Source organism: Talpa europaea (assembly GCF_964194135.1).
Source record: "Talpa europaea genome assembly, chromosome: 7".
Taxonomy (NCBI): Eukaryota; Metazoa; Chordata; class Mammalia; order Eulipotyphla; family Talpidae; genus Talpa; species Talpa europaea.
Window position 1 is genome coordinate 93779683 of NC_140074.1, and position 24441 is coordinate 93804123.

The 24441-nt window shown below is 45.0% G+C and overlaps 1 protein-coding gene across 1 annotated transcript in view; it reads right to left on the reverse strand.

Annotated features, from left to right (window-relative positions):
* The window catches only part of GAS7 (growth arrest specific 7), a gene marked incomplete at both ends in the record, with an annotated part of 209938 nt that overhangs the window by 51957 nt on the left and 133540 nt on the right, over positions 1–24441 (reverse strand). The window contains one exon of the mRNA XM_084236555.1: positions 3794–3874. Within this exon, the coding sequence (XP_084092681.1) occupies positions 3794–3874 (81 nt within the window). The remainder of the gene's footprint in view (positions 1–3793; positions 3875–24441) is intronic.

The window sequence follows — 24441 nt, forward strand, 5'->3', positions numbered from 1 at the left end:
GTCTCTTAAGGCTGGCCCTGCTGACATTTAGAGCTGGATACTTTGTGGTGGGGGTTGTGCTGGATGTTAGCAGCATCCCTGGCCTCACCCTCTAGACACCTCCCACCATGGTGACAGCCAAAAACACCTCCAGGTATGGCCAAATTTTGCAGTGGCAACATCACCCCAGAGCTGAGTACCACTGCCCCAGAGCAGGAGCAGAAGGCATGCTGCAAACAACCACAGGGAGGAGTGCAGAGTTAGCCAGGAGCCTCCCTCCCAGGCCTGAGCTAGTGCTCTCTCCAAAGGGGAGTGGAGGAGGCAGCACTTCCTACTCTGACTGCAAAGCCCCTTTGGGCAGAGAACTTGAGATCCCCCACACTCATGCAGAACGTTTCCCCACTTTGGGAAACATGGTCCTAGGCCCCTGGGGTGGGGACAGGAGAAACATCATCATCCACATGCTTAGCCTAAGGCCTTGCCCACCTTGGCTGTCCACATCACTGGATCTGACCTTCTCTACTCACCTCCCACCATGGTGGGCCCCTCTCAGAACCCCAACACCCAACTTGTTGCTGGGCTGACAGGGTTCTTGTGCTTGCTGCAAAAGGGCAGAAGTTGGTCACATCTGGCCCCTGGGCCAGGGGTGGCCTGAGACAGCAACTACCAAATGTTTTGCTTATTTTTATTTTTGTACCTGTATCTGTATGTATGCATACACATATACACAAAAATAAAAAAAATAGTAAAAGCTCTGTGAGAAGTCTCAGCAGGAAAGTAAAAACTTGCTGAAGGAAATTTCAACCTCCCTGTCCCCTGTCCTCTATCTCAGCTGATTCTCCAGAGGTTCACTTCTCAGAGGGGACAGGATGCCCATGGGGACGAGCCGGAAAGAGCCAGCTTTGGACACATGACCACAGCAGTCCCTGATCAGCTCTGCCAGCATCGCAGGTGGCAGTTCTCCCCAGTCACCTCCCACACCCACACCGTCCCTGCCCGGGGAGTGGTCTTGTCCTGCCTTGTGGCCGGAAAGTTCAGCTGAATTTCTTCCTCATGTCTGCCTGACCTGGAGCCACTCAGGATGGAGGACCATACCTCACTTAACTGATGTTGGCATATCTTTTTTTTTTTTAAAGATTTATTTATTTATGCATATAACAGCTGAGGTACAGGCCAGAGGTGTGGGGAATGAGAGATTCACCAGAGACAGAGCGGGAACAGAACAGGCAGATCTACTGAAATACACTGCTGAGGGGGCCAGCAGGCGAGACAGGAGAGGTCTGCTGTGCATATGGGTAGCTCCCTGGCCGGGGATCGAACTTGTGCTGCAGTGGCTGTGGATTGCCTCATAGAGCGGTGCTTAACCCCTTGTGTCACCAGGGAGGCCCCTGATCCTGGCATTTCTATGGTTAAGAAAATGCAAGAACAACAACAAAGCATGGAATTGCCTATTTCACATAACAGTGAGGAAGCTGGATGGTCCCATTTCTGAGGACCTGGTTGACAATGCAGTGCTCGCTGCATCTCTGGGAAGCCGAGAGTAAATGCCCACTGCCCTCCCCTCAATGAGGTTACCGTTTTTTCTTTTTTTTTCCTGATGTAAGTTAAAAAATGTTTGCTTATTTTTATTTATTGTATCTCTATATGTATGTATGCATACCCCCCCACATATATATATATAAATTAAAAGATTATAAAAGCTCTATAAGAAGTCTCAGCAGGAAAGTAAAAACTTGCTGTAGGAAATTTCTACCTCCCTGTCCCCTCTCCCCATCTCAGCTGTATCTCCAGAGGTTCACTTCTCAGCCATTTTGATTTTGAGTTCTGCTGGCAATCTTCATATCCCTAAATAATGCACTTTGATCATACTTCTACTTCTTAGAGTAGCAATGGGAGAGAACAGCTAAGGACTTCCTGGGGGGAAAGGTGGGGGTCTGGGCCACTCTCACGGCATCTGCCCTGCCTTCCCTGGATCCAGGATATATTTTTTTTAATGACGTGTCATTGCTTTACATCCTTGTTAGTATTTTGACAGCACAAGTATTTCTCCCCTCAGGTGTGGTCACCATAGCTCTCCCACCTCCAAGGCACCCACAGTCCCCCGCCATAGTCCATTGTGCTCTCTTCCCCCACCCCACACCCCTCTCCCCTGGATGCCTCAGGTCTATGGTCAGCTTTCAGTTCTATGGTCAGGGTTGTTTATTTTTTTAAAAAATATTTTATTTATTTTTGCATAGAAGAATTGGCGTACAGACCAGAGGTACATATGGTGAGAGAATTCACCAGAGACAGAGTGGGGAGCAGAACAGGTGGATCTACTGAAATACACTGCTGAGGGAGCAGAGGGAGAGACAGGAGAGGTCTGCTGTGCCATGTTGGTCAGCTCCCTGGTTAGGGGATGGAACTCAGGCCTTAGTGGTGTTAGTGCTGAGACTTAACCCCTAGGCCACCAGGGAGGCCCCACTTAGGTTGTTTTAAGAGTTCTGTTATTATCAGTTCTTTTTTTTTTCTTTTTTTTACACTTCTGTTTTTGTTTTGTTTTTTTTTTTAAGATTTATTTTTATTTATTTATTTATACAAGCACTGGGTACAGTCAGAAGCGCAGGAGGGTGAGAGAATTCACCAGAGCCAGAGCGGGGAGCAGAGCAGGCAGAAGGACCGAAGGACGCTGCTGAGGGGAGCAGCGGGCGGCAGGAGAGGTCTGCACGCCATGTGGGACCCTCCTCTGGTGGCCGGGGAGCAGCCGGGGATTGAACCGGTGCTGCAGAAGCTGCGGGCAGCTTCGCAACCCAGCGCTCAACCGCTGCGCCACCGGGGAGGCCCCATTATCAGTTCTTCTTTAGGTTACCTGCTACGCTTTAGGTAAACTGTGTTCCCTGCTGGGAGGCTCTCCCCTCTCCTCCCCATCCACTGAGGATGGCACTGCAGCAGGAGCTCCCCCTGCCCCCGCAGTTGCAACCCTATTCAGGCTTAAATTCCAGCTATTATTAGAACCACCACTTACCCACGTTGACCCCTATAGTCAAAAAGCAATAAATAGGTCTTAGACACCACATGATGGTGGAGATATTTCTGAATCCACTGACCATTAAGCTGTTTGGGACCTGTGGAATTCCACAAATGAAAAGGAGAGACAAGATTTCCACTCTCGGGAAGCATACAGTTGAGTTTGACAACCGTCTGAGAGCTCTGAAATAGCACACTACTGGGATCCAGAGTGATGGGAGAGGACTCTAAATAGAGTTTTCAGGGAAGGCTTCTCAGAGGAAGTGACGTTTCAAACAAAGTTTAAACCACAACTCAGAAGCTATGTTTGCCACTGACATGTCCTGCAACTAGCCTGCTGGGAACTAGGAACTAGACTCACCTATTAGAGGAATGTCAACCTTGACCATTTCTACTTGATTACCTTTGCATATGGAGAACTCACACCCTCACAAGGAATCCCATTTCCTTTCCAGAATGTTCTATGTGTATGTTATCCTATAAAATAGCTGCCTCCTTTAACTTCTACCCCTTGATGTTTTTGTGAACCATGTAGAGAAGTTCCTCTCCTGTTTCAGGAGCCCCAAGCCACCTCCTTTTCTTAAGCACCTGAGGCAAGGTGAGGGCAGGTCACCAGGGCTGCTGCTAGCACTGCCAGGGAGACACTGGCCTTCAGGCAACAGGCCAATGCGACCTTCAAGCCAGCCCTCTAGACCCCTCCCTGGATTTGGCTCATAAGATCCCCGGCCAGAGTCTTGGTCTTCCCAGCAAAGCCAGTTGGGTCCCTCCCTCCAGCCCCAATTGCCCCAAAGCAGTGAGCAGACAGTACCTGTCGGAGGCAGAGAGCTCCTGTGAGGGCCAGGGCTGGCTGGAATCCCAGGAGAACTGCTGGGACGTTCCCAGGTGGTCTCTGGTCAAAGAAAATAAGACACAATGATTTTGAGAATTTCACAGGGCAGAACCTCAGAGTATTAAAGAGTTGGAAAAATAGAGACTTGGTGCATGATGTCTTGTGTTTTTCAAGGACTTCTGAAGTATGAAATAGAGAAAAACTTGATAATTTATTTAACTGCATAAACACACTTGGGATACTTTTTAATATTTTCATAAACTTACTTTTGCAAATGTAAAATCTGAGAATTCCATGTGTTCTTTAGAGTCTATTTATTATTCCATTGAACATTGCCACGGATTCTTCATTTTCTAGCACAAATGCTTAAGTGGTAAGAACTTACCAATTTGGGGATGATTGGTATTATAAACCAAGTTGTCAGTAGGTTAAATGACATTAAAGTGAAGTCAAGTTCAACATTTAATATGAGGTGAAGATTTCTGTACAGGTAAAACACATTTTTCTAATATAAATCAAGTGTGTTTATGTGATAGAAATTTCTGCAAATTGTATTATATATTGCACTGTATGTTAAAAGAGGAAACTTCACAGCTTTAGTTACTCGATGTAGAATAAACATCTAAAAAGGTTAAAAAAAAAGATACTTGGGGGCCTCCCTGCGCAAGGGATTGAACACAGCACTGTGAGGCTATCCACAGCCTCTGCAGCACGAGTTCAATCCCCCACTGGCCAGGGAGCTACCCACATGGTGCAAGAGAACTCTCCTGTCTCACATACTGCTCCCCTAAGCAGTGTATTTCAGTCAATCTTCCTGTTCTGTTCCCTGCTCTGTCTCTGGTGAATCCTCTCACCATCCACACCTCTGGCCTGTACCCCAGTTCTTGTATGCATAAACAAATAAAAATCTTGGGGAAAAAAAAAAAGAGCCTTGTCTAGTCACTCTTTTCCCTAATCCTGGAAGCAGGAGCCTGCTTTCTGCTCCCATACCCACCTCCCTTCACACCTCCCACCACAGAGAACAAAGATTCTCTTTGCTGGGGACCCACCTCCACGAAGCTGGGATCAGGAGAGCCTTCTGTCCGGGACCCTCTGAAATATCCCTCAGTGCCTCTCTCTGATATCCCTGAGGCTGCCAACTCATGCCCCTTACTTTTGTTTCTAGCCCTGGAACCCCAGTTATCAACTGGGCATTTCTCTCCAAATGTCCACCATTGCTAGAAAGCACAAGAGTCCAAAGCACTGGGGACTGTGCAGCAACAAGGGTCCTCTGTCCATGGGGGTGATTTTCAAAGTCCTGGTTCTACAGTCCTACCTCTTGTTCAAATCACAACTGCTGTTCCCTCTTCCAATACTCAGCCACACTGCCCAGCCAGAAATAAAGTTAATACTGCAGTTATGTCATCATCTCCCCAACACTACCTTATTCATTTCACCACCGTGTGCAGGCACTTCTCCAAAAATTACCCAGTGATAAAAATAATACATTCTCACTATACTCAATTTGATGATGTAGAAAAACACAGAGAATAAAATACAGCACATAATCCCACAACTCAGAGGTCATCACTATCAGCAATTTGGTATCTATATGTCAATGTTTTCCATATATCTTCAAAACAAAACAAAATCATACTGCATATGCTTTTCATATGTCAACTTTTCTAAGTATCTTTCCAAAATCATTTAAGGGGCTAACAGTATAGTGGTTAGGATCTATGAATGGTGAGTCTAGAGTTAGAGGACCTGGGTTTGAACTCCAGCTCTGCCTCTACCACCCCTAGAACCTTGGTCAAGCTGCCTGTCCCCTGGGCACCTTGGTTTCCCTCTTTGTAAAATGAGATCAATAATGGCATCTACCCAGGGCAGTCACTGCATTAATGCCAAAAGCCCATCTAGGAGCTTTTAGCACAAAGTAACTTTTAAAGTAGTCCAATATATGGATATTACATTATTTAATAAAAAATTATATTACTAAAAATTCAATTTCTCAAATATTAAAAACAGAAACAAGCACAACCGTTTCAACAATTCCCTGCAATGAGGATTCAGAAGAACTGGGTTATTCCCTTAGCTCTGCTGTGCAAGTCACACTACCTCCCCTCAAACAATTCTTCATCCAAAAGCAAAGGGTTAGGCCCAGGGTCTTTTGAGAGCAGAATCTGTGGCAGGCTCTCTCTTTCCAACACAGTACCTTGCTTGACAATGTCTGGATAGAAGGACAGACAAAAGGATGGACATGGCGGTAGGTGTGCACATAATGAGTGATTCCACTTTCCTGCTCCCTCTCCTGAAACCAGAAAAGGTTCCCAGGGAACCATCCTCTTTGTGCTGTTGCCTGTACCCTTTGGTGGTGAACGCCACCGACCTCACTTCCAAAGAAGACCCAGCATCTTGGAGCTTACTGGATACTAGGAGCAATACTTCTGAATTGACAAATATGTTTGGAAGACTGTGGCCCACGGCCACTGTTGTTGGATATCACCAGGCTCTCTGGACCCGGAGGAAGCCCACAGCTCTTTCTTTCTTTTTTTTTTTTTTAAATAAGCTCCCCAAAATTCAAATCTTAGATTTTTTTTTTTAAAGATTCATTTATTTATTTATACAAGCACTGGGTACAGTCAGAAGCGCAGGAGGGCGAGAGAATTCACCAAAGCCAGAGTGGGGAACAGAACAGGCAGACTGATGAAATACACTGCTGAGGGGAGCAGCGGGCACAGCAGGAGAGGTATGTGTGCCATGTGGGACCCTCGCCAGGGGCCGGGGATCGAACCAGTGCTGCAGAGGCTGCGGGCAGCTTTGCAGTCCAGCACTCAACTGCTGAGCCACCAGGGGAGGCCCCCCAGCTCTTTCTTAAAATTGAAGTGTTTGTGCCTGAGAGGAAACTGAATTCTTCCCAGGCAAGATACGTGCTTATGTGTACAAAGCAGAGAACAAGCCAGTGACTCCTGGTGACAAACGGAAAAAAAAAAAACAGAGGAATGTGATGAAAGGTGACTCATGTTTGTGGCATGGTCATGTCACATTCTGAAGCAACATTTCTGCTAGAGCCAATGAATCTGTGTGACACTGTACCTCTCAATGACTTAATAAAAAGGAAAAGGGATAAAAAAATCCCGTAGAAGTAAGGACTCTGCCATTTTATCTCCTGGTGCTAGCAGGAGGCCCCGATTCCTGTACTGACTCATTCTCTCATCTACTCACCCATTAGCCCATCCCTGTGTGCTACACCACGTACAAGACACTGGCAGCAAGGAGGATACAAAGCAGAGCCTAAGTTTCAGACGCTTGATATTTAGCAAAGACAGAGCCTTGAGCTCTCTGAAGGGAACACAGGGAGCAGAATAAATGGGAATATGCAGAGAACAAAGTGGCATGGGTGCCACTGCCCATGTGGGTCTCATTTACCTCCCTACTGGGAATCCTAAGTACTGAGTAGAGGGGTCAGTGTGGCATTAAGTAAAGGGTGTCTGCTGGAGGAGGCTCTGACATCACAATGAGATGCTTGTCCACAGTCAGAATCCTGCTGTCCATGCTGGGTCTCCATGGGAGTCCCTCACCCTGTACTCACTGGCCTGAATCACCCACAGGTCCCCTTAAAGCCGAAGTCGCTTCTCCCCATACATACTCTATCTCTACCAAACTCTACCTGGGGTCCTTCAGGGGCAATGCAGCTGCCTGAAGGATTCTAATCCATCCCATCTGCTGGTCTTAGGTTTTTCTGACCAACCCAAACACAAAGTCCCTGGGAGCTTGGGGCAGGGATGCAGTCAGGCCAGACCAGGCTAGCATCTGGAGAGAACCTCTGGGGCTCTGGCTGAGTAACATCAGCAGCAGGAAAAATCACTCCAATGACCATCCCACCCATAGGAAGGAAGCCATTTCCAGGTCTTTTTCAATAGAAGATTTGCTAATCCATTTACAGCACATCAGACTCCTTGGCGAAACCAAGCCAAACTGATGTAACAGCTCAGGTTACATCCAGGCCCAAGTTACCCTGGACTGATGCCCTTTTGCATTCTCTGGGGTTCTATTGCTGGAGTTCGAGGTGACTCCAGGCACTCATCCAGCCTCCTAACAGAGTCATCTCCAGGCAGGCCCCACAGGCCCTGGACACAGCAAAGTCATGATGGGAACAGTGAGATGAGCTTTCCGAGAGCTTCTGCTCACCCACCTGATCACATGAAACACTCTTCCTAATGTCAACTCTAACTTGATTCAGACCTCATCTGCGGAAGCCAGGGGAGTGAGACACACACAAATTAACTGAATACAGATCGCAATGGCCCAGGGGAAGTTACTATTCTAACCATCAAATGCTACAAGCCAGAAATTTTAATTTCCCCATCAGAGGATTACAGTGGCCTGATCCAGAGTCTGTGACTGGGTTGGCGCCTCAGAATGCATGGGGGAACCAGCCACAGAAGCCAGCGGGGTATCCAGGGTCCTCTCCCTTGAAAAACTCAGCAGCAGAGGCTCTGGTCTCTCCTTTGCACTAGTGTTTCCTAGATCCCTGGCTTAGCAATCATCGTCCAGTTAGTCTCTGACTACAGAACATTCCCAACTTCTTCTTAAATTAAATGAAATCTGATCTCTAACCACAGACTCTCCATGCGAAAGAACTACAACTCTCTGAACACCCATTTGTGCTCGGTCTTCTCCAAGCCTCTCCACAGTGGGTATCTCCTTCCATGGTCATAGAATACCTTAGAAGGGAGTGGTACTGTTTCCATCTTTTCATGGAAGAAACTGAGACCTCAGTGAGAAGCAGCAGAGCTGGGACTCTGTCTGACAGCAAAGACCACCAAGGGCCACTCACCAACACCTCTGAGCTCTGTGTGCTCGGTGAAGCCATGTTACCCACCAAGTAAGTCCACACACACCCTCAATTTGAGATCCATCCTTAGCGTTCATACATTGATGTTATTATTACATGAACATAATGTAAGAAATATGTAGATAGGATGAAAAATATCTAATCTAATAAATTACAGTTAAAAAGATGGTAGGGGGCCTCCCCGGTGACGCAGTGGTTGAACGCTGGGTTGCGAAGGTGCCCACAGCCTCTGCAGCATCGGTTCGATCCCCAGCCCCTGGGAGAGGGTCCCACATGGCGCGCAGACCTCTCCTGCCACCCGCTGCTTCCCTCAGCAGTGTACTTCGGTCTTTCTGCCTGCTCTGCTCTCTGCTCTGGCTCTGGTGAGTTCTCTCGCCCTCCCGCGCTTCTGACTGTACCCAGTGCTTGTATAAATAAATAAATAAATAAATCTTTAAAAAAAAAAAAAAAAGATGGTAGGTAGGTACCCAGAAGGAATCCTTATAAGGCCAGAGCCTGGATGCCCAGGATCCAGGAGATAAGCATGGGTAGCCAGCAAAGCCCCAGTATTATTTTCCAGATATGGTTCCTCAAAAGGTTCATTGGGACTGCTTGTTAAAAATGCAGATTCCCAGTCTTTGCACCTGAAGATTCTGATTTAGTAGATCTTGAATGGGGACCCAAAAGCCAGCATTTTAACAAGCCATCTTGGGAAAAACCGGTAGGGTTCACAGGTGAGACTCGCTGCGACACCCTGCCTATGTCCTGGGAAGCGTCAGGGAGGTACCTAGATGAGGCCAGAACCCTGGGGGATGTGTCAGACAGATGACCCGGGCCGGGTAATTAGCAAGACACCTGGCAGCAATGTAGGGCAGTTTAAGGAAACTCCCAAATGCCCATTATTTCCATCTAAAAATACCACGTTCACACATCTGTCCCCAGAGAGCCACTGTTTGACATGAGGCTTTGTCATCTATTTTTAAGTTTGGGGGGCCGGGGTGGGGGAGCCTTACAAAGTGGAGTAAATTGTCATAAACCCTTTAGCAAGACTAAGTCCTTACAGTCTTTTCTAGCATGGGGGAGGGTGAATGGGACAGAGGAGAAAGTACCGTAGAGAAGGAAGCTGAGAGGGAAAAGGTACCAGGAGAAGCGTGTATGAGGGAGCACAAGGGGAGGGGAACCAGGGGCTCCCAGCAGACCTGGTCCCTTCACCGAGTCTTACCTTAAGTCCCTGAAGCAGAGGCCTGAGTTAGGACAAGAGAGATGCATTTTAAGCAATCCTGTTCCAAGGTGCCTGGCATGGGCAGAACTGACAGTGGGCAAAAGGCAGGTCAGGCCAGCAGAATATTCTCACCTGATTTAGAGTGGGGGATTCCAGGTAACCTCATGGTCCTGTGAGCACCCAGAAAGCATCCAGCTTTCTGAGCACTAACTATGCATCAGTACGAGGCCTGGGGAAGGACTCCAGGGCTCACAGCATCACCCCTACCCTCAGGGAGCTTATAGCCCACTAGGAAGGGCGATGACCTCTGCTTGTAAACTATAACAAATCCATCCCTTCCGCCAGATGTACATTTAGGGCAGGGACTGGGTTAAATAAAAGCATCCCTGTCTCCCAGGTAACGACTATAGAAAGCACTCAGTTAAGTGTTTCATGAATGAATGAAGACTCAGCTCATAACAAACTGTCAGAGCTAAGCTCATTTACATGGCTAACAGCACATTTAAAAAATAAATGTGTACACAATAAATGTATGTGTGTTGATAAAAAGACAGATAAACAGATGGACAGAAAGACTAAGGAGGACCAGGGAGAGTAAAGAGAGCCCAAATTCCCACCTCAGAGTAGAAATTACAAATCAAGCAAGCAGCCCAGTCCAAAAAGAACAAAGGACATATTCAGGCAGGTCACAGAAAAACAATTACAAGTGCCCAACAAAGAAGAATAGATGCTCATTCTTCCTCAAAATTGGAGAAATACAAGCTAAGATGAAACAAGATACTATTTTTTTACCCACTGGATCTATAACATCTTTTGAGAGGAATAATCCCTAGCTGGCAGGAATCTGGAAAAACAGGTTGGAAATGTCTTTGCAAGACATTCTGCATGCACTTAACCTTTGACCTAATGGCAATTCTAGTGCAATGATGTAATTACGAAGATATGTTTTGGAGTATTTTTTTTTTTTTTTTTTTGTTAGAAGGAAACACTGAGAAATGCTGTCAACAACCACCAACAGGGGACTGTCCTGCTGTGTGAACATAATGACTTTCTGTGCAGCTGTCCTTGGGAACGAGGCAGGTCTGGGATGTGGGTGCTCAGAGTATCTCCAAAGCACACTGCTAAGAGACAAGTGTGCAAGAATTCTCTGATACATTTATACACATATTTAAGTAAAACGTAAATGCAGAGTTGCAGAAAGAGTGCACAAGAAGCATCTGATGCTTGTTAATTCTTAACAATCAAGCCAGAGTAAAAAAATAAAACTATTTTTACAACATGCTCCATTTTAATGTTTTGCCAAGTACATGACAATTTCCCATAAAAGAGAGACAAAACTGTATGGTGTTGGTGCAAGAATAAACAGAAATATTGATAGACACCAAAAGAAAAAAAATTAAAAAGGAAAAGAAAAAGAAAGATAAGAAATAGATGGAAGTGATGGGTTTAATCACGGAATAGAGATGCTTTCCAGGGGAACGGCGGAAGACTGAAATGGCCTATAAGTACCGTTACAACGACAGGCAAATGACTTGAAAAATATATTAAGGCAGATCCATTTCTCACACATTTTCTGAACTTAAATTCCATCTGGATTAAAAATTTTAAGGGGGAATAAATAGTCCATGAAAATGCTAGAAGAAAAAAAATGACCCTTTTTTGCTGGTAAAAATCTTTTTAAGTGTGACTTCGAGGTAGACATCATGAAAGGGAAAAATTGGCTAAACTCTCTATGAAAATAAGAGTTTGGAAAAATTAGTCAAAATTATAAAACATCATAAAAATCACAAGTGTTCACTACATGTGCTCTAGACCCTTCTTTAAAAACCCCACACTCCAGAGCCCAGTGCAGACCCACATACCAGGGGCCAACCTGCTCAGCCCTTGCTCCTGGTACCAGCGAGTATGTGAAGAACAGGATTTGGGATGAGTATCTTCCACCACCAGCAGTGTTTACTGCTAAATGACTGCTAAAGAGAAGAGAAATACGTGTGAAGCAAACCTAGAGGATAAGTGGACATAAGACATGAGACAGGAGCACCTCCCTGGTGGTGCAAGGGGTTGAGCACAGCACTGTGAAGCTATCCGCAGCCTCTGCAGCACAAGTTCGATCCCTGGCTGGCCAGGGAGCAACTCACATGGTGCAGCAGACCTCTCCTGTCTCGCCCACTGCTCCTCTCAGCAGTGTATTTCAGTCAGTCTGCCTGTTCTGTTCCCCACTCTGTCTCTGGTGAATCCTCTCACTCCCTGCACCTTTGGCCTGTACCCCAGTTCTTGTATGCATAAATAAATAAATCTTTAAAAAAAAAAAAGACATGAGACAGGAAAACCATGCAGCCCCAGATTGCAGGCCTGCATGAGATGCCCCCCATTCTAATCCATGTCATTTTTTCATAAGTTAAAGTGGGTTTTTATTCCGACAATAAGACAGCCCTTTCCCAAGGACAGTCACCAAATTGCATTGCTTCGTAAATGGCAAACACTGGCCCTGAGGCCATTTAACTGGCATGTGGAATATTCTGAATTGTGGCTTTTTGCCATGCCCCACGTAGGACACCCCTCATCAAGCCACGGAAAGAAAAGTGACATTGTTCAATTGTTCAGAAGTTCTCCTCCCATGAAGTGGTATTTTCCACTTCTATATTACCTTTTTTGTTGTCTTTTGGAGCTCTTTATGAACTTCAATGGCTCTGCATTGCTAATCCATATTTAGAAGACTTTCCAGTAAAAGGTGTGACTTTACATTTATAAATAATGCTTGAAATCACTCAGAGTGTTGCTTTTCACAAGGCAGAAGAAACTGCCAGAAAGAGCTATGGTTATTTTGGGAAATAGAAATAAGCAATGATCTCTCTGAAGTGCAGTCACAAAGGCACTTCCAGGCCTGCGGCTCCCTGAGGAAGGCCACCCCGCCCCAGACATGAGGCCCCTGTGGCTTGCCAGGCACTCAGGAGCAGTCCTCGTCAGGAGTCAACACAGCAAAGCATGTATAGATATTCTGGGCAAATTCAGTTATTCTCAAGCATCAAAAAGGGCATTCAGAATAGAGAAAGACCACGCAAAAATGGACAAGAAATTGGCAGTATTTTAGAGATGAATGAAATAAAATTCCTTAGAAAATTGCATGAGTGGTTCAAAAAAGCTGCTTTGCAAAGAGGCCTGGGAGCCCAATCCAGCTGGGGAAAATGGTCAATGCTCCCTCCTGGGGTGGCTTAAAGCAGAGCCCCTCAAATGTTTCTACACATCAGCAGTACCTGGAAGTGTACACCCCAGACTGCAGGGTCTCACCTAGAGTTTCTGATTCAGGAAGTCTAGGATGGGACCTGAGAAAATGCATTTCTAACAAGTTCTGCATTTCTAACAAGCTCCCAGGGGAAGCTGTCGCTGTTGGTCTAGGCACCCCACTTTGGCAACCAGAGACCTAGCGGAAGACAAGGATAGATGCAGTTTTCTCTGCAAGTGTTCCCTGTCTCCAGTTGCTGGAGGTAGATCCATTTTAAAATTATCTTAAAAGGGTAACAATCATAACCACCCACAAACTGCTCTTGATTTGAAAGTACCCACTGCTCATGCCATTTTCTCCAAACAAGAAGGAAAACTGCCAAAGATGTCAAGTTGGCCCGAGAGATCCAGAGAAAGAGAAGTGAACTCGACAGGGTAGATGTTCTGAGAGCAAAGAAGAAATGAACTGGGACCACAGATACTCAGGTTGCTGCTGAATCCTCAGAGGGTCTCACTGGCAGCTCTGAGGTCCAGCAGATGCACTGGTACGCCTGGCACCGAGAGAACTCACTCTTTGAGAGCAAGAGTTGAGCCAACTGCGCAGGGATTGGGGTGTGTGCTGCCTCACCCTTTCCTGTTCTGCTTCTCAAGACTTTGCCCCTGCTCAGTCCTGTCTGTACCCTTTCCCGTAGCGCCCCCCTCCCCTTGAACGCACATCATTTTTATATGCCAGCAGCAGAGAGAAGTGATGTCTTTATCTACAATGGGGAAAAGGAGAAGGAAGTCTTGACTCCCAGCCCCTCACGCGCCTCCTTCTGCAGCACGAACACTTGGCCGGCCTTCCCTGCATGCTCCTCACACCATGGCAAAGAGACCAGACTTTGGATTGTGCCGCTCAGCCTCAGAACAAAGCCCAGAACACAAGACCATTTCTTTAGCTTAGCAGTGTCCAAAGATACCACCAGCAGATAGGAGCAGGCAAGAAGGTTGAGGACAAGGTTAAATGAGAAAAATTAAAACAAGGAACACAGAAGAATGGCAAGTGATGCTGGGGAATGGGAAACCAATGAGGCCATTAGTGCTTAGACCCAGCCCTCTTCTCCAGGTCAAAGATACGATAATTATCCTACTTATAAAGGTACCATAGGTCAGAGGGGGAAGCAGTGGACAACAGAAAAGACAAAAGAGAAAATTAAAATCTTCCCTAATCCCATCACTTGGAAAGCACCACTGTGACCAGGGCCTCAGCTGCAGCAAACACAGAGCAGGAGCGGCCCAGCAGTCAGGAATCGGAGTCACAGGGAGTGGTGGCTGGAAGCCAGGTTCTCTCTGCAGTGGCCACTAAGGTTTGTCCCAGAGGGGAAAGACAGAGTTTAAAGGAGTTTTCAAAACAGCCAGCCCGATCCCCTCCTTTAGAGATGGAGAAATGAAGAACTTAGCATGCTAGGAATTCAAGGTAGAGCTTAGCAACTCAGGAAAGAGCTGACCTGGTGGGGGGAGGGGGGGCTGCAGCCAAGTCCTCTCTGGTAACCCCAGAACAGTCAGGAGAAGCAATGAAAATATCTGGGAATCAATCACCTTCTCAGCAGCTCTTCTCTGTAGCTTGTATAAAACCTTCCCTCACATCTCTTGGAACTCCCTAAACTTGGTGCCTACTTTAAACCAGAGCCCAGACCCCACATGCACTGAAAGACTGGTCATGCAATTGCAAAGCAGGCTCTCCTGCCACTGCGGGTGCTACCCGACCCTTAGGCCAGGAGTCTGAGAAGTAGGTGACAGATGATCCTTGCCCACAGCATCAGGAAGATACATCCTGGCTCGACAGTGAGCAGACCCCACTGGTGACCTTAATGCTGGCTGGATGTGGGAAGTGTATTGATTTCCTGGGGCTGCCCCAACAAAGGACCCCAACAGGGTGACTTAAACAACAGAAATGGATAGTACCCCATCTGGAGGCTAGAAGACTGAGATAAGGTGTGGGCAGGGTGGGTTCCTTCCAGGGGCTGTAAGAATCTGTTCCAGGCCTCTCTCCTAGCTTCTGGTAGATGCAGTCATTACTGAGTTTACTGATGGTGTTCTCCTCTTGACTTCACACCATTTTCCTTCTGTGTGTGCCTGTCTCTGTATCCGAACTTCCTCTTTATGTAAAGACCCACCACCTATCAGAGCAGGAACTACCATTCTCCAGTGCAAGTTCGTTCTAACTTGGACATTTTCAAAGTTCAAGGTCACAATCACAGATACTGAGGGTTAGGATTTCAGCATTTTTGGGGTGGGAGAGGGTGCCAGGGGACACCCCTCAATCCATATCAGGGAGCAAAAGCCTGGAGCTCCCTGGGGAGACTGGGATGGAGGACTTGTGAACATGTAGAGTTGACCTTGGGATAGGAAGCCTGGACATACAAGTGATAGAGGTGTCTGGGCTTCAGCAGCAGAGGATCTGGGTCTGTGGCAGGGCCCAGGGGGTGGCCAGGAGACCCAACCACATGGAGCAGGGACTAGCTAAACCTCGACTCCATTACAGTTCCCAGCTGGCATCCTGGCAGAGCTCATGAGAACGAACAGCCTGATCATTAAAATAATGAAAAATTCCTGAGAAAATGCTTCTGCTCCAACCTACTTAATCCCAATAGCCCTAGTTACCAGGACCTCCTTCCCAGGTCTCCACAATATTCAGGAAAGGGCTCATGCCTAGAGCAGGGGTCGGAGACAGAATTCTTTGTCCTTCTCTTTGCTAGACTATACAATAACTTCTTCCACTCGCACCCCCATCTTCTTGGGCTGAGGGTGTTTTGGGGCAAGTTGCTAGGCATTAGCCACAGCTGGAGAGGGTGGGAGTTCCACTCAACAGCAATGTCCAGAGGTGCTGCCACATGCAAAGCCCAGTTTAGCATCTGTCCAAGGGCGCCAGGATCCTTCAGGGTCCAGGGCCCTTTGCACACTGCTCCCAAGGAGTGCCATGTGAAAAACACACTTGTCTTGCATGACTAACTTCTCACCGTGTTCTCCTCCCACACCCCTTGGATGAGCACTGCCTACTTTGGAATCTAACTCCGATTGAAATAACAAAAAAGTTCCAAGATCTTCCTCCATAACAAAGACCCGATGGATGGAAAACATGCCAGCTTTATATACGGAGGAGCAGTCTCAAACAGTTGTCGGTGACGAGATTGTTGGTGGTGCAACTCCTGGTTTTATAGAATTTTCAAGCCGGAAGGGACCTTCAGAGGTCTATTCAGGAAGCAAAGAAAATTGTCTTCAACCCACAAGAAAAGTCCCCTTTAACAACCTCATCTGGACTCAGGGAAGCATTCAGTCTTTGCAAACATGTAGCCATTTGCATTGAGCTCGCCTACGCCACCCCTGCAAGAAGCCATCCAAGTGGATAATTAGAGCTGGGCACAGAGAAGACATTTAGCAAGCACTTGTTGCTTGATAATCAATTCACATGGTCTTTGCCCACTCACTTATGAGAATATAACCTACAGATAATTTCCATTTTTGCTAAGCTTTTCACTGATTCTACGGGACCAAATCTTTTATTATTTTTTATTTTTTTAGAATATACAAAGTTTATTATTTTTTAATTTTTAAAAATATTTTTACATTGTTGTTCATTTTAAAACAATATTTGCTTCCCCCCACCCCCTGAGGTGTAGTCCCCAGGGAATTTCCTTCCCCAATGCACCTGTGCACCATCACCACAGTCCCCTGTGCTCTTCTCTCCCTCTCTCTGCTCCCTCTCCCTCCTCCTCCCGTGCAGTATATCTCTGATTTTTAATGCCTAAAAATAGATGACTGGATCAAGAAGATGTGGTATATATACACAATGGAATATTATTCAGCAATCAAAAAAGATAAACTCATGCCATTCATAGCAATGTGGATGGAGCTAGAAGGAATTATGCTTAGTGAAATAAGCCAGAAGGAAAAAGAAAAATATCGCATAGTTTCACTTATAACAGGAATATAGCATAAAACACAACAAAGCAAAAACAGACAATCATAAATTAGGGACCAAATCTTTTAAATGGCTACATTGGTTACATCTGTCCAGATGGCCCTTCTCCATGGATCCCAACTTCCTGCTGCAGCCACATGCTTTTCCTGTGCCCAACATTCACACCAGCCTTGCAGAAGCCCCACAGAGGCAGTGCCTCCTGCACTAATATGTCCAGTACATATCAAAGTTCCAGGAATAGAGCAGAGGGTGGGATGAGAATGAAAACCCTTCTTGAAGATGCTTCTGAACTGTTGACCTGTCAGTCATTTCTTCCTAGATTCTTATTTTCCTATCTGGTATCCTTACATAATCGCCAATTTCCAAGACATTTCTAAAATACTTTCAGATTTTGTATCTAGCCACCTATAATACATGGTATAGACCATGAAGCTCTGTCTGAACAAGGTCAAAGTCAACCCCCAAAAGAACCGGACTCAACCCCCACAAAAACCAGACACATAAAATGCACCCATGAAGCTGACTGAGTATAAGAAAAATCACAAGTAATGGCAACCTTCTCAGTTCTACCCTCTTGTGTTCATGCAGGAAGGTGGGTCCTCTGTGGCCCTGTTAGGGGTAAAGGATGTCCTGAGCTAATTCCTTACAGGCTTTGTGGATGCCACCCCTCACTCCATCAAGACACTGGGAACTACAAAGCCCATGATTCCCCAAAGGGAAATTGCAAGGACTGAAGGGCCGAATTAAGCAGCCATTTTCTCAGTTTGTAAATAAAAACCAGCCATGTTCGTGGGGTCTGGGCTCACTTGGCTCACGCTCTTGACCAGGCAGGTTTGGTCTTGGTTGGTCATTTGGGATTCCAGGTCGGTGGAATGAGTAGGACACATTTAAGAATTTATCTCCCTCTTTTCTCCCTGAGTTGTACATTTCCTCATTCCCCTATCCTTGTGAATAAACCTTTGTTAACCTTTTGTGTGTGCCGGCAGTTTAAGTCCCCTTTAAGCACGCGGGTGAGGACCCACAGTCAGGCAACCCGTTTTATATTGGGGTTGCCCTGTAACAGCCCAAATCCCTATGTTTTCAAGAGACGACAAATAGCTGGACATTTACCAACAACCTCCCAATTTTTCACTGTTGGTAACTGATTGAGCTATTTAACGCACTAAGAACATAGAGCAAAAGATTTCTGTGGACAGCCTCCAGGCTACAGATTATCCAGTATGTGATAGCTGTCACACCTGCCCTTTGCAGGACAGCTCACCGGGATCTGGAAACCTTGACCCTGCCTTTACCATCTTGCCTCTAGCCACCACACATAGACACTGGAGAAATACAGTCCTTGTAGACCAACACTTGTTTTAAAGCATTGCAACCAAGCAAATGTCATTCCTTTTGCATATGCAGCTCACAGCCATCGTGTGTTATTTTTAAATCAATGACTTTTGATTAAATATCAATGAATGTTGGTGGTCTAATGACTGGTGAAAGGTCTGCCCTGTGATATGGATTAGCCATTCAGTGTAATCAGCTCGCACTTGATTCTGCCAGACCACTGGGCCCTGCTCTATGAATAACACTGTGCGGGCAATGACTATGTACTTCCAGGCAAAAGCAGAGGTGAGTTAGGAAGCTTCAAAAGCTGTGGAAGAGAGGAATATGAAAAAAGAATCTTGACTACTCCTCCACTTCTCCTGGACTGAACCATATCACGAGACTCTAAGTTCTTTGCAGGAATGGTGTTCCTCCATGTTCTAGAATGCATCCATTCGAGTGCTGCAGAATGGGAAAATGAAACTAGAAGCCCAAATTCTTAGCTACAAAACTCAGATAAAAACAAAGTTGGAACCAGAGTCCATAGGGTTTTTTTGAAATAGCAACAATGCTGAGATTTAAAAAAAAACAATGCTTAAGCTATTGACTCAGAAGCTTTGAAATGATAAGACCTGTCACTGCATCCTGTTACAAGGATAAAAATAAAGACAAGAAAATATCCACAATTCAGTTACTTGATGACACTTAAGGATAAAAGCTTTAGCCAGGTGAAGGCCTTTCCTAGCAGTTTTATACTCATCCTCTATCTTGTTGCCATTAGATTGAGTTATTTGTCTTTGAGAAACTCTTTCAGAAGATTCTACTTTAACTACAGTAGTTTATAGTGACATAAACTTTAACCTTGGGATTATAGTGTATGTTTTCTAGTTTGAAGGAAGTTGTATTTTCTTGTATTTCTATAAGAGAAAATCAGATTTAAATTTACTATTCAACTTCAAAATATGTCACCCATTGACTATACCTTCATCAACCTTGTTACTAAATCTCCTTGCAATTAAAAATGGGTGGGCTTATTAGAAACATTTAAAATCTAACTCTGACTCTTTCCAAACAGCAGATTCTGATTTAGAGATTGGCAGTGGGATCTGTGTGTATCGGTACCTTTTAAAAAACTCCCCAGTGCTTCTGATGCCCACTAAAGTTTGGGAATCGTGAAGAAGGAATCCCCAATTGAGGTACCAAAGAACTATTTCTAAAAGGACATCAAGAAAGTCAGCACTCATCCACGATTTTGAACATGCTGTTTGCAAAAAACAATGTTATTTTGCTATAACTTTATGCTATATATTCTATAAAATTTACTCTCTGAAAGCATACAACTTGGTGATTTTGAGCATATTCACTGACTTGGGCAACTATCACCACTCTCTACTTTTAGAATATTTTTTACCATCCCTAAAAGAAACCTGGTACAGTTAACAATCAATCCCATTCACTTTTCTCCTCTTTCCAACTCCCCCATCCTGGTCTCTGGCAACCACTAATCTACTTTTTGTGCCTATGAATTTGTCTATTCTAGGCATTTCATATGAATGTAATCACATAATATGGAGCTCTTCATATCTTTCTTCTTTCACCTAGCATGATGTTTTTGAGGTTCAGCCACATTGTAGCATGCCTCCATCAGTGTTTCATTCCTTGTTATGGCTGAATAATACTCTATTGCAGAGATAGGCCACATTTTGTATATTCCCTTCATCAGCTGATGGCTGGATATTTGGGTCATTTATGGCCATTATGAATAATGTTGCTATGAATATTGATGATAGGTTTCCTTGTACATATTTGTTTTCCATTCTCTTTTTTTTTTTTTCAAGATTTATTTTTATTTATTTATACAAGCACTGGGTACAGTCAGAAGCGCAGGAGGGTGAGAGAATTCACCAGAGCCAGAGTGGGGAACAGAACAGGCAGACTGAAGTACACTGCTGAGGGGAGCAGCGGGCGGCAGAAGAGGTCTGCGCGCCATGTGGGACCCTCCTCCGGTGGCCAGGGGAGCAGCTGGGGATCGAATTGGTGCTGCAGAGGCTGCGGGCAGCTTCGCAACCCAGCGCTCAACCGCTGCGACACCGGGGAGGCCCTGTTTTCCATTCTCTTGGGTTTATCTCTAGGAGTGAAATTACTGGGGCAGATTCTATACCTTCTTGTTTCTTTCACTTCCATATCTCAGCCATTTGCTGCTAATCAGAGATTCCAACTAACAGCCAATGAGGAAAGTTCTTGTTTACCATTAAGCAGTCTTTTTCAAAGTAATTCAGCTTTCTAGAATACAGCAAACAATAAAATCCTTTGTCTCCTTTGTCTTCTGACTTTTATGAGTCTTCAATTTACTGGCAGTGTGAATGACTCTCTAGCCTACTTGGCGTATGCCAATATTCCAAGAGATTACTGGTCTTAAAAACTGGTGAGAAATGAGGGACTTGTTTTGCACTTCAGCATTACCACAACATTACACATTAAATGGATTCTCTGGGAAAAAAACTAAAACTCACACAAAGACAGATGAATAGTGAACTTTAAGGTCTAATAGCCTTCCACTCGGAGTCCATTAAAGAAAAATAAAAAAGCCAAACTAAAAAATATGCATGAATGAACATGTACCCACAAACACATGCAAGCACGCACACACACACCAATCCAATCAACTGAATGTGCCAGATCAAAACAGCCTTTTCTCCTGCCATTTGTTCAATGCAGATGGACAGAAGAAAAAAGATAGATGTTTTCGGGAACAGAAGTTTCTCAAGGAACTTTTATTAACAGAGAATTATCAGAGCAGCTCTGTCTGGGTGGTTAGAAAAGTATCTAATTATTTGTAACAAAGAAAAGCTCAAAGAATGCTTTTAAAAGTATTCTGCTGGAAAACTTGTCCAGAAACTCACATTAGCTCCTGGTGTAATAAAGTTAAATGGGAATCCACTCATTTAAAGAAAAATTAAAACAAGAAATCAAGAAAACTACTGACTATTTGGCAAATGAATCCAAAAGCTCAAATCCTGGTTTAATCCTCCAAGCTTCACACACAAACTAATAAAACATTTATACTTATGGATTCTGTATCAAAGAGCTTAAAAAACAACTCCCGGACCTTCTGGGTTTCAGCTGACACTCAAACAAGATAGCTCTTTTCCTTTAAAAATGTTATTTCAAACTATTTTTTCTACTAATCTGATAACTCAGTTATCCTGATTCTAAATTTAGTCACCTCCTGCCCCCATGCCTGTCTTTCTGGATATGAGGCAAAAAGAAAAGGTTAGAAGATTAGGGAGGCAGGCATAGTCTGGCATATGAGTGGCTTGCTAACTTAGGGCATATTTCTTTTCCATGTTGGTGCCTCCATTTCCTCATGTGTGAAATAAATGGGCTCTACTTGCTAAACCAAGGACCATCAAACTTTGTCTTTAAGGGCCAGAGTAAGTATTTTTGGCTTGATGAGCCTCATGGTCTCTATCCCACTCCACTCGGCCATGGAGTACAAAAGCAACCTTAGACAACACATAAACAAAAGAGCAAGGTTTAAGTGATTCAGTCTGGCCTTCCCGATCATAAATGGGACAAACAATATTGTGTCGATATAGCTCTTGAAATCCAAGTACCTGTTGTGCAAAAAAGAGCTCCCTATTAATTACCAGCTCAGGTCTCTGGACAGGACAGGATTTTGATAACAGCTTAATATCCAGGAACTAAACATTGCCTCAAATTTTGACAGTAGAGTCTACTTTTGGTGGGAATGGAGCACTTTCTGTGACACAGACAAGTAATTTTCTGATATCAGAATGGCTGGAGCTCCTGGTCCAGCCGGTATGATGAAACACCTGGTGAGCCATAAACTATAGGGAGCTAAGGGGACATGGGACTACTCAGAGTCATAAAGCATTCCCTTCCTGAGTTTACACAAAAACAGTGGCATTACTGCTTTAACTTACTCACTAGAATATTCTGTTAGCCATCCAGCCCAATACCACTCATTTATTAAATAATCTGTGTTTTTCCCAGTGGTTTAAAATATTACTTATCATAAACATGATCTATATTGCAGTCTGTCTCTGTTTCCCCTTTTTGACAATCTTTCATGACATTTATTTATTTTTTCTGGATTCCTTGTATCTCAACAATTCTTACAAAGCTTCCATCACTTCTCTCTTAAATGTTGCTCTGCAAGGCTCTCTCCTAGAGGCTTGCCCTAGGATTCTGCACAGCCTACTGAGGTTGTGCAGGTTGGCTACTGCATGACGTTACCAGGTCAAGGAGACAGAAGAGGAGTGAAATCCATTCTGTTCTCTGCTTGCCAAGTGGGCATCCACCCATCCACCCATCTCCCCAGTTTCCCATCTTTAGTCCAGATGTCTCCGAAGTCACAGACACATCCCTCCAAACACAGGGAAGCTGTGTCTCCCTGAATGTTCCCCAAGGAACTATAAGCTAAGGCCTCCCAGGGGGATGTCCCAGTCAAGGGACTAGATTGAGACCCAGATAATATCTACAATGCATATTGGTTACTATGTTTCTCTGACTCCACTAGAACTACAGCCTCTGAAGGTGGAGACAGTCTCTTGTTGGATTTTGTATCCCTACAGCCCAGTCCAGTGGCAAGCACTGTGATATCCCCGGCTGTCAAATCCTAAATGGATCTGAAAATAAGCAGATTAGCCAAAGCAAGGCAATGCAAATGTAAACTGGGTTTTAAACTAGTTATATTTGTATGTGGTACAAAACAGAGACAGCATCTCTTTTGTACCCCCACAGTCTTCTGTGAAAGAAGAGACAGGGGATTAAAGGGAGATGAGAAATACTTGGAAGAAAGCAAGGAGGAAGCGGGGAATGGCCTGTGAAAACCGGAAGCAGGGGCTCCATTTCCTCAGCACAGCTCTGGTGCATGAGACTCAAGAGTTGGGACAGATGTGGATGGAGCTGTCCCCACACAGCTCAGAGGCTCAGAGGTCTCTCTCTGGGAGTCCGGTCAGATATGCATGGCTTTGAGAAGAATAAGTGACTATTCTGACAGGGGAGCCAGGTTCAAAAATTTAAAAGGCATCCCAGCAGCTAAACACAACCAGTCTAAGAAAAGATTCCAGAGGAGAATCAGAAAGACAGCAAGGCTATCCACTCCCTTAGACTAAAGAGCAAAATCCTTAATGTGATGTTCAGGGTCTGCACAGTCCCTCCAAACATGATTAACTCTTTGACATCTGGAAAGCCATTTACTCTCCCCCAGCCCTTTTCTCATCCTCCCCATCTCAGTTGAAGACTACCTCCTCCTCCAGGAAGCTTTCCCTGACCTCCCAACGTCTCCCTGGGGCATGCTCGCTTCACACCCTGGACTTCTCCTTCGCACCCTGCTCATGATTGCAATTAAATACATATTCAATACATAAGCACTTGGAAGGGCAGGGACTGCTTTTTACAAATTATTCTATTTGCAGCATACAACACTGCTGGGAACATATTAATATTTAAGGCCCAACAAGTGTCTGTTGAATGAATGAGTCAATCAATCAGACAGATACCCAATGAAGAAAAAAACTGACATGTGTGTAGAACACAAGACCAAGGAGCCAGGGTTCCCACAGGCACAACAGAGATGGAGCGGAAGCAGGACCAGACCCACTGGAGGCAACAGACAGCCTGGAGCAGGGCTGGCAGCCAACTAGGACCTGTGCCCCATATCCTGGCTGCTTCCCATCAATTCCTGAACTAAAATCCTCTTTTACACTTTCAAGGGATTAAAAAAAAAATCAAAAGAAGACAACTATTTCATGGCATATAAAAGTGATTTGAAATTCATGTCAGTGTCCATAAATGAAGTTTTATTGAAACACAGCTACAGTCGATTTATGTTTTGTCTATGGCTGTTTGCACATGACAGTGGTAGAGTTGAATAGCTATGACAGGGACCACATGAGCGCCAAAGCCCAAAGTATTTATTACCTGGTCCTTTATAGAAAAAGATTACTGATCCCTGGCCTAGAGTGTCTTGGAATTCGATCCCCCAGGACCCACAACAAACCTCACCCAGGGGAATATGCTGAAAAATGGCAGAGAAAAAGTTGCCAGACACTGTCAATGTAAAATGG